The sequence below is a fragment of the Bidens hawaiensis genome, unplaced genomic scaffold, assembly GCF_021521415.1.
Source record: "Bidens hawaiensis isolate Kalapana, Puna unplaced genomic scaffold, B.hawaiensis_p1.1 tig00012999_1, whole genome shotgun sequence".
NCBI classification, from domain to species: domain Eukaryota; kingdom Viridiplantae; phylum Streptophyta; class Magnoliopsida; order Asterales; family Asteraceae; genus Bidens; species Bidens hawaiensis.
This window is the reverse complement of record NW_027492089.1, coordinates 125,010-135,906: the sequence shown is the minus strand read 5'-3', so window position 1 is coordinate 135,906 and position 10,897 is coordinate 125,010. Positions and strand designations below refer to the sequence as shown.

Genomic DNA, 10,897 nt, shown 5'->3' with positions numbered 1-10,897 from the left:
ATTGAAATCACGGACCCGACCCACTGACACTCAAATCCTAAAACCTAAAACACCCCCAAATAATTAGGGTTTTACAATTCTCCTTCAACCATCACACACACATACACACTCTATCAAATCCAATACACCAAAATGTGGCGATCAAGAGTCATTACAGCTCGCAGATTCCGATCCGCCGTCAAACGAGTCTCACAATCGCATTCTCAGGTACACAATCTTCAAACCCTAGCTTCCAATTGCCGTACGGATAATAGTTTCAGATCCATAGGTTCATTTCCACAATCGTATGTTATTAGACTCTTCAGTTCCACCTCCACAGATTCAATAATTACTGATAATAATAATATTAATAATAATGATAGTGATATGATTGCTGATGAAATTGAAAGTAATAATAATAGTTTTAATATGGGAGAGATATGGAGTGAGAGTGTCGATGAGGTTAAAAGCGTGTTCGATATCGAAGATACAGATTCCATGAATCAGGAATCGGTGGAGCCGGTTAACGGTGAAACTAATGAGGTTAACATTGATGTTGATGAGTTAGAGAGAGTGATAGCTTTGCTTGAGAGTAAAGGTGATGACGTGGATGTGGATGTTGTTACGAGGTCGTTAGAGTCTAGTCTTGACGAAATGAATTTGAATATAAGCGAAGAGTTTGTGGTGAAAGTGTTGGAAGCTTCGGATGTTTCGGGGGAGAATTTGATTGGTTTCTTTAAGTGGGCTGCGGTTCCGGTTACTACGAGGTCGTTAGATGCGCTCGTGAGAGCGGTTTCGAATGAGTTGAAAAAGTAGGTTGCGTATAAGTTATGGGATTTGGTTAAGGAGATTGGGGAAAAGGATAACAGTGTTGTGAGTAGTGAGATGCTTAATGTGTTGATATCGTTGTTTTCGAGGTTAGGTAAAGGGATGGCTGGGTTCGAGGTTTTTAACAAGTTTGGAGACTTGGGTTGTGAGACGAATGTGGATACTTATTATTATACTGTTCAAGCGCTTTGCAGGCGATCGATTTATGATCGTGTTGGTTTGGTTTGTGAGAGGATGGTTAGTGAAGGAAAGTTACCGGAAGCAGGGAAAGTTGGGGATGTTATTTATTATTTGTGTTAAGGCGGGATGGTGAAAGAAGCTCATTCTGTTTATTTGGCAGCGAAGGAGAAACAAAGATATCCACCTCAACTGCCTATTAACTTTTTGATTACTTCGTTATGTGACCGAAAGAAGAACGATTTTGATTCGGTTCACTTTACGTTGAAGATGCTGGATGATATACAGAACCAGAAGTATGCAATCAAGCAGTTTGCTTGTGTCATTCAAGGGTTGTGCAGAGTTAATGATATCGAAGGGGCAAAAGCGTTGTTGTCGAGAATGATTGATAACGGGCCTCCACCTGGAAATGCAATCTTTAATACGGTTATCAATGCACTTTCAAAGTCGGGAGATTTAACAGAAGCTATAAAGGTTATGAGGATGATGGAAAATAGGGGACTCAAGCCTGATGTGTTTGCTTACAGTGTGATTATGAGTGGGTACGTTAAGGGTGGTGAAATGGAAGAAGCTGCCAAGATGTTAACCGAGGCTAAAAAGAATCACTGCAAGCTGACACCTGTTATTTATCATACGATTATTCGTGGGTATTGTAAACTTGAACAGTTTGAAAAGGCTGTGCAGTTATTGGAGGAGATGGAAGAGTATGGGGTTCGGCCTAATACTGATGAGTATAATAAACTGATTCAATCGCTTTGCTTGAAAGCTGCGGATTGGGTAATGGCAGAGAAGTTAATGGAGGAAATGACCAAGAAGGGATTGCATCTTAATGGGATTACAAAGTCACTTATAAGAGCGGTTAAGGAGTTGGAAGAAGAGGGAAAAGGGAGCAAAGAAACGAGTGTTGCAGCTTAAAGTTTTTGTCTTTTTGGTAGTTGTTCTGTACCATGAAGAAGGTATGTCAAATCTTGTTTTTTTGTTTTCTAGATCCTTATAAGGTTCAACAGAAAGAAATGTTTCTACTTTGCAACAAAGATTTCCCCTTTAGTTAGGTTTTTAGCAATTAACCATCAAACAATAACAAGGGCGGACAGTTTTTAATATTTTTTTTTTGGTTACCATGATAACCCGTTACCAGAAAACTAATGGGTTCCAACAATACCCTGCTATCAATGGGATCGGGTAAAACTCAGCTTGCGCTGGCAGGTTTGGAAGACGAAGAATTTGTAGTATTTTATTTCGGTGACTTGGTTTATCTGTTTGTCCTTGATATCTCCCATAGTGGACCTTTTGTTTATCTGAATGTTGGAAATTATTTGTGCATTTTTTGTAGACATTTACATGATTGATTGCTTAATAGTTTTTGCGACATCTTGTCTAAAACTTAGATTATAATTGATAACCCATTATAAATCTGAAAGATCAAGTTTTGGAAGATGAATAATCTGTAGTAATTTTAATCGATTTAAGAATTACAAACACTTGATGATCACATTATATAGTTTCGGCAGTCAAAACCTGAATCTGCATCTTTGACTCCCTGATGAAATATGTTCTCAGTTTTATGACAATGACAAACAAAGAGAACATAACCATGTTAAAAGTCGAATGCACAACCCTGTAGAAACAAACGATAAGTTATGCAGGCATCTTTAAGGTCAGGGTCACAATATCGTTGGTCAATTTGACGTTAAAATCCTCCCCACATGTTCTCCATAATGTTAATCTTACGGCATAAACTCTTACAATCTCATGGCCACTCGATGATCAACGCCACAATATAATCTGCTACTTGGAATCTATTAGACTGTTTCAGCTTTAGGTACCTGGAAAATTATATACTTCACAAATTCATTAGAAATTTAATATCGAGTACATTAATATTTAGTTCGACATTATTTGACAAATCATTTGCTAACACTTATGATTCATACTTATTATTTTTAATTAGACAACATAAGCACTACTTTAGAAACAATCAAACTCTGACTGGAATGGCCTTCAATGGTATACTTCTTTGTATGGTGAGACCAAACTTCTCACCCATGTCTAAATCTTGTCCTCTCATGTTTCCTTCTAACTTCCAATCGAACTTCTGAATCAACGAACCCAACACCATAGGTAACATTCTATGAGCAATATTCAATCCCGGACATATTCTAATCCCAGCACCAAATGGTATGAGCTCGAAATCTTGACCTTTGTAGTCGGTTTTAAGGTCTAGAAACCTCTCCGGCATGAAAGTTTCTGGGTTTGACCATACTTTTGGGTCTCGCCCTATCATCCAAACATTAATGAAGATTTGTGCATTTTTAGGCACGATGAAACCTTGGATTTCTGTTTCGTGTATCGCTCGGCGAGGGATAAGTAAAGGCGCAGGAGGATGTAATCGCAAAGTTTCTTTTATAATTGCTTGTAGGTAAGTGAGTTGAGAGAAATCCGGGTCGTTCGTATTCTTGTTGCCTTCCATGAGTTTGATCTCTGATCGGGCCTTTTCCATTTTATCTGGGTTACGAATAAGCTCGGCCATGGCCCATTCCATTGTGCTTGATGTTGTATCAGTTCCCGCAATTAAATTTTCCTACGATAGTTCATGAATTACTAAATATAAGGCCCAATATCTAGAAAAGAAAAAAATATTAACTATCTGGTTCGTGTACTTGATTTAAAAGTATAATAATAAAACTAAAACAGTTTGCATAAATGAAGAACTTTTTCAGACATGTAAACTGTTTTAATAGAACACCCACTTTTATATATAAAAAATCTCCATTTACTAGTAAATGAAAATGTCCATGCATTCTTCATTTCTTAGTCTAAAAGATATATAATGTGAGTCAATGGCGAAGCTTGGACGAGAACTGCGCCCCGGGGGGGGGGGGGGGGGTGGGGGGGGGGGTAAAAGGTATCTAAAAAAAATTATAAACGAGGGGGGGGGGGGCTTTCGGTAAAAAAAAACGGGACACTTTACACAATGTATAAAATTTGTTGGGCGAAAAAACGGGTAAATTTAAACTACCACGCAAAAAAAGGGGACGGGGCCACCCTTGGCCCTCACTATCCTTCGCCATTGACGTAACTACCATAATGACATCCTACCGTTATGTACTTACGAAAAACAAATGCCTCATGTCATCTCGACTAAACTCAGTTTCATCTTTTAGGTGGAGGTTAAGAAGCGAATCCAAAACATCGTTGTTTGTTGATGTAACACTCTCATATGATGATGAACCCGACCTTGTTTGCAACCGTTGATCGATGATCCTATCAATTACAGATAATATTTTGTTGCCATAAATATTTCCGTGCTTCACTAATCCTTGTGGATCAAATGGTTTAAGAAACCGGAAAAAATCGGCTATGTTATTCTTCCCTAAAACTTCCATCAAAGCCCGTATCGCGTCCTTAAATTCTTGTGCGGACTCAGAGTCATATTGGGCAAAATTCGTAGAAAACATGATGTTTGAGAGAAGATTAATTGACGTTGTGAATGCAACTCCACCTATGTTGACAGCCTTTTCTGTTGTACAACATTGATTAACATGATCAAGAAGTTCTTGTACCTAGAACCGCAATCAAATATGAATTACAATTGTGTATTCTTAAAAATCAAAAGCAATCGATCTAAGCTAGCTACAACGATGCGTTTAAGTTATCCAATTAGTACCACGTGTCTAAACTAGTTACATGCGTTTAACCAAGGACGTCAGTTCATTTAATGTACATCGATATGTCCAAGTTGTTAAGGTATCATCCATGAAAGAAGTGTGAATATAATGATGTGTCCAAATCATTATAAGGCTTGTCTAAAACTACTTATAATTTTATGGACACATATAACCTTGCCCTAAAATAGACATCTTGCGTCATGTATCCTCTTCACATACTTCATGGATGATAACTTTTTATACATAAACCGGCTATATATGTGACTTAGGCTTCAAAACTATAACTAATCAATGTGAGAACTGTGAGAACCTTTTGTTTTAATATTTATTTTAAGATTTTTATATGACCATTATAATACATCATGGTTATTTAAATACACGTGAAGATCTATGTGAATATGGGCGTAAAGTTACGTGTATTCATATATTATTAAGGGTCCTGCTAGAGATATCATGCAAAAAAATTACAGTGCTCTCCATTATACGTCGCGTATAGCCATGTATTTTAAACTGTTTTAATAAATAACCAATTAATCTTTTTTTAATTTAATAATTTTTTATTATTAGTTTTTTAATTAACAACTTTTAAAAATAATTAATCAAATATAATAACTAATTTTTTTGATTAATACTTTTTAATAGTTTTATTAAAAATAATATTAATACTTTTTTTATATACTAATTTATTAAAAAATATTAATTAATCTTAAAAAAAATGAGATGGAGCAGCAAGATCAGGCGATGCCACATACACTAGCACCGGTCTACATCGAGGGGGATGTGGAGTTACAGACTTACCCCTGTATGCAGTTTCAGGCGAGCATCATGACAGATGCAACCGCATCCAAATGGTGTCGCTTATATAGATTTCTACATTTTGTTTTATATGTATGAACTTGTTGTAATGGTTGTATATATATTTATATAAATATCGTTTTATTTATATTGTTCCAATGTAACTTTGAATTCGAGCCTGTTGATAACGACAATTGTATTAAAAAATGATTTTTTAAAAGATTAATAATACAAAAACAAAAACACAGAGAAAAAATATACGTGTCCATATGCAATGTATAGCTCTACACACGTCATATAACTTTTAATTAATGTCACTTTTGGGTGGGGGTGTGGGGGACATCTCTCTATATGTTGCATATAACAATATATGCGATGTATAGAGGGTGTCGTCCCTCCTAAATGAGGGTGTCTAAAGAATTTCTCATTATCTTAGAGCGTTCACAATCCGTCCATCAAATTTAGTGACTATGGTTTTCATTATATAGGAAGTGATTTAAGGTGTTGTGAGTAGATGAGAGTGAAAATGCAGTGATTTTTTTGTATATTTGAAAAGTTCTTGTAAAACCATATAATTTTTTAATATATTTTGAAAGTAGTTGTAAATGAATAAGGAGATAAAAGTAATGATAAATGTATATGTAGGGGTATGGTACTAAAACCCGGTTTTATGACCCTAAATCTATTATGTTTGGCTTATTTTATTACATGAACTAATACAATGTTATTGGGCTGAGGGGGTTTTGTGGAGGTAACCCTAACTGGGCTAGGCCCATTAGGGTACCATGATGGTGGCCATGAGGCTCTCTATATAAGGAGGTCTCCACCTCCTTATTCAGGGTCATGCTCAATAAGAGCCACCACCACTTTTTTGTGTCTGTAAACAAGAGATCCTCAGGATTTCTTAGCAGTCACCTCCACACCCCCGAAAAACCATTGCAGGTCTCAAGCAGCTGAAGAAGAAGATCAAGACGTGGTTCGTTCATCTCAAAATCCGTGGAAACATCGTCATGCATCAGGTCAGATTTCATTTCGTGTTTCGACATTGGCGCCATCCATGGGACGGCAACGAACTACCCTTCGATCTTCATCTCGGCTGTCAGATCTCTCCCAGGAAAAACCCAGATTTGGAAGTTTACAGAAAAAGGCTTCAAGACTTGTTCTATTAAAGCTCAAAAAGATCCATAGATCTAAAAGTGGCTTCCAGATCTGTGCGAAAAGAAACTGCCGGACTCGAATGATCAAGTCTCCGGATCTGTGATGGTTTTAAATCTGCTCCGAGCTTCAGATCTACCAAGATCTGATTTACAGATCTAGATCTAGATTACAGACCTGGATTTTAGGTTTAAAATTGCAGGTCTAACTCTTAAATTGCAGATCCAAAAATTACCATTCCGCCGCCATGTACGCGCGCCCGCGGGTTCTCATTCCGCAGCCGTGCATGTGCCACCGCGGAAACCACCATGTGGGTTTTGCGCAAGAGACCTCCGCCATGCACGCGCACTCGCGAGTCACCACTCCATCGCCGTGCATGCGCGCATCAGGCCTCACGCCAAACTTAAAGGTTGGGAATCCTCATAATATCCCATATGGCTACGCGCCAAACTTCAAGGTTGGGAATCCTCATAATATCCCGTATGGCTACGCGCCAAACTTCAAGGTTGGGAATCCTCATAATATCCCGTATGGCTACGCGCCAAACTTCAAGGTTGGGAATCCTCATAATATCCCGTATGGCTACGCGCCAAACTTCAAGGTTGGGAATCCTCATAATATCCCGTATGGCTACGCGCCAAACTTCAAGGTTGGGAATCCTCATAATATCCCGTATGGCTACGCGCCAAACTTAAAGGTTGGGAATCCTTATAATATCCCATATGGCCACGCGCCATGTCTAAAGGTTGGGAATCCTCATGATATCCCATATGGCTACACGCCATACTTAAAGGTTGGGAATCCTCATACCACATGCTCACGCACCACATATGCTCACGCATCACATATGCTCACGCATATTACACATGCTTACGCATCACATGCTCACACATATCACAGTCTAACGCACGCGCATGCGACATCTGCGCGCGGCGCGGGATATAAAGTCTACGCGCACGCGCATGCAACATCAGCGCGTGGCGCGGGACATAAAGTAGCTCGTAAGCCGCCTCACGCGCAAGCTTCATTATTATTACAGCTCATAAGACGCCTCGCGCGCTAGCTGTTATTATTCTTATAGCTCGTAAGACGCCACGCGCGCAAGCTTTATTATTCATACAGCTCATAAGACGCCTCGCGCGCAAGCTGTTATTATTCTTATAGCTCGTAAGACGCTACGCGCACAAGCTTTTATTATTCATACAGCTCATAAGACGCCTCGCGCGCAAGCTGTTATTATTCTTATAGCTCGTAAGACGCCTCGAGCGCAAGCTTTTATCATTCATACAGCTCATAAGCCGCCTCGCGCGCAAGCTGTTATTATTCTTATAGCTCGTAAGCCGCCTCACGCGCAAGCTCCACTATTATTACAGCTCATAAGACACCTCGCGCGCAAGCTGTTATTGTCCTTATAGCTCGTAAGACGCCACGCGCGCAAGCTTTATTATTCATACAGACGCCTCGCGCGCAAGCTGTTATTATTCATACAGATCATAAGACGCCTCACGCGCAAGCTGTTATTATTCTCATAGCTCGTAAGACGCCACGCGCGCAAGCTTTATTATTCTCACAGCTCATAAGACGCCTCGCGCGCAAGCTGCTATTATTATTATAGCTCGTAAGTCGCCTCACGCGCAAGCTTCATTATTATTATAGCTCGTAAGCCGCAACTCGCGCAAGCCAGAGCCTATGCGCAAGACCTCAACACGTCACCATCATGAAGAAAATCTCCCAAAACTCAAAGACAATAAAGACAAGGCCAAAGAAAAGGGAAAAAAAACCGCCTCATGGCCTAACACACCTTATAAAGTCCAGCGCTCCACCTAGACGCTTGCGCGCCCAGGAGCAACGCTGGACTTGGGGGGCTTGTAGGGGTATGGTACTAAAACCCGGTTTTACGACCCTAAATCTATTATGTTTGGCTTATTTTATTACATGGACTAATACAATGTTATTGGGCTGAGGGGGTTTTGTGGAGGTAACCCTAACTGGGCTAGGCCCATTAGGGTACCATGATGGTGGCCATGAGGCTCTCTATATAAGGAGGTCTCCACCTCCTTATTCAGGGTCATGCTCAATAAGAGCCACCACCACTTTTTTGTGTCTGTAAACAAGAGATCCTCGGGATTTCTTAGCAGTCACCTCCACACCCCCGAAAAACCATTGCAGGTCTCAAGCAGCTGAAGAAGAAGATCAAGACGTGGTTCGTTCATCTCAAAATCCGTGGAAACATCGTCATGGATCAGGTCAGATTTCATTTCGTGTTTCGACAGTATAAAAAATATTATTTAGTTAAGAATGAGAGAAAATTAGATTAGTTTTGTATTTTGAGAGAAGGAAAGGGACGAATATTGATTAAAAAATATGTGAATCTATTTTAAGTCTATGATCTACACATGTCTACGAAACTTATCAGGATAGAAAACGTAGAAAATATTGATTAAAAAATCATTTTCATCTTTTACAAGTTCACAACTATATCAATTTATTTTTAACTTTTAATAATAAATGAATGGTCCAATTTTTATACAACTAAACGTAATATATAAAAGCATAAATTTAACATAAAAAGTTTGTTAGTCGATCGACTCGTACCTTTTGCCTTCGTAGGAGTTCACTAGCATCTAGATGTTGTATAGAGATCAAATATTCTTTTACTATTCGACGTAGTTTTTGCCAATGATCTCCAGGCTGCAACCACCCCATGGAGTGTTTATCTTGGTCCACCACTCGGGCAGTGTCTCGAGTTGATCGGCCAGAGAACGACCGGTCATGTGTTTTTAAAAACTCTTTAGCCATACCAGCTGATGAAATAACTATAGTTGTTCTAAATCCGAGCTTAAGTGACATTAAAGGGCCATAACGTTTAGAGAGTGTGGCTAGATCTCGGTGTGGGTTGTTGGTAAGCTGTAAAAGGTTACCGATTATTGGATAAGGGTACGGTCCAGGTGGAAGCCGCGAGTTGTGACGCTTAGAGATGTTGATGAAATAGACTAATATTAGGAGGAAAGAAAACAAAAGAAAAGAGGATAGATAATCCATAGGTTTGTTTGTGTTGAGGTTATGAGTTAATATTTCTTAATGACACTATATATTTATAGTGTGTCACGTTAACGACCAACATAATAAATAATAAACTTAATAGAGCATATGATTTCAACATTTGTGTATTTATTATTAGTTGTGTAAACCCTTTAAGCAAGGAAGCAATTTAAAATGAGAAAAGGAAACTATAGATTAATAGATAAATACACATATATATTTTATTTTACGGATCAAGTTATTCTAAAAAAAATCATAACTCAAAATTTAAGAAATTCTTTAAAAAGAAAACCTTAAGAAAATTTAAAGAAAAATAAATAAAAAATCATAACTCAAAATTTAATAAAAACACAAAGAAAATAAAAACACAAAAATATTTCCACCGTCTTTCTCGTTCTCATAAAAAAAACACACACAATGGTAAGTGAAAAAATTTGTTGTGTCTTTTTGTTTATTATTAAGTTTTGTGTTTATTTTCGTCATTGATTGTCTCTTTTCTTGACAAACAAACAAACTTGCTGAAGCGCATGCGTAATATCTGGACAACTAAACGTGAGATACTGAGGAGCCCCGAGCAACATACAATATTTAATCATTTGGAAGAAGATTCCTAGCGGTGGTACTAAGCTTAGTGGATGTATCAACTAGAGCGTGACTTCGCTTGCGATTAGCCATAGTGGCCCGTTCCAGAATATCACATGTATTACTATCAACTAGAGCATTAACATCTGAATAGTAGTAACGCCTAAGAAATGATGTAGATCCCCCAAATTAGTCATGGCAAATTCTCGTGACAGAGTATTTAAAATGGATTGTAACAACGTAGAGGCAAGAGCGATGACTATAATACGTCTGCATAAAGTAATAAGTAATCATGTTGTTGTCTGTGATTATAGATAAGCAAGGAATAATCCACTTCTTTCTTTAACGTGGGATGAATACATTTTTCTTATTTCACATTCTCCATAACATATTTTTAGGAATTTTTGTAGTCCATCATCTTTTCTAAGTTGTCAACACTTGAATCGAAATTTTCAGGACGTTACACACTTCATGTGAGTACATCCAAAAATTAAGTGGTTTTGTTATTTATTTCTTTAAACCAGAGAAGATAACACATGAAAAGTAGTTATAGAAGGGAAGTTGTGGACGATGAATACTTATTTGTCAGATATTCATTTAGATTGGTGTGTGAGTTTTTATTAGTCTTAACTATCATATTTTGGTCGCTGCCACTAATAAATTGGCTGATA

General features: G+C 38.1%; 1 protein-coding gene and 1 pseudogene across 1 annotated transcript; one reads left to right on the top strand and one right to left on the bottom strand.

The window, feature by feature from the left end:
• The first annotated feature begins 24 nt into the window (after positions 1-24).
• On the top strand, positions 25-2,814 carry LOC143542880 (small ribosomal subunit protein mS80 (rPPR6) pseudogene; annotated as a pseudogene).
• A 64-nt stretch (positions 2,815-2,878) lies between these two features.
• LOC143542881 (cytochrome P450 76T24-like) lies at positions 2,879-9,799 on the bottom strand. Its single transcript, XM_077035354.1, has 3 exons — positions 9,198-9,799; positions 4,098-4,547; positions 2,879-3,565 (listed from the first exon to the last, which is right to left on the bottom strand). Exons 1-3 carry the CDS (start codon positions 9,642-9,644, stop codon positions 2,963-2,965), a joined length of 1,500 nt encoding a protein of 499 aa, XP_076891469.1. The 5' UTR covers positions 9,645-9,799; the 3' UTR covers positions 2,879-2,962.
• Between the last annotated feature and the right edge of the window lie 1,098 nt (positions 9,800-10,897).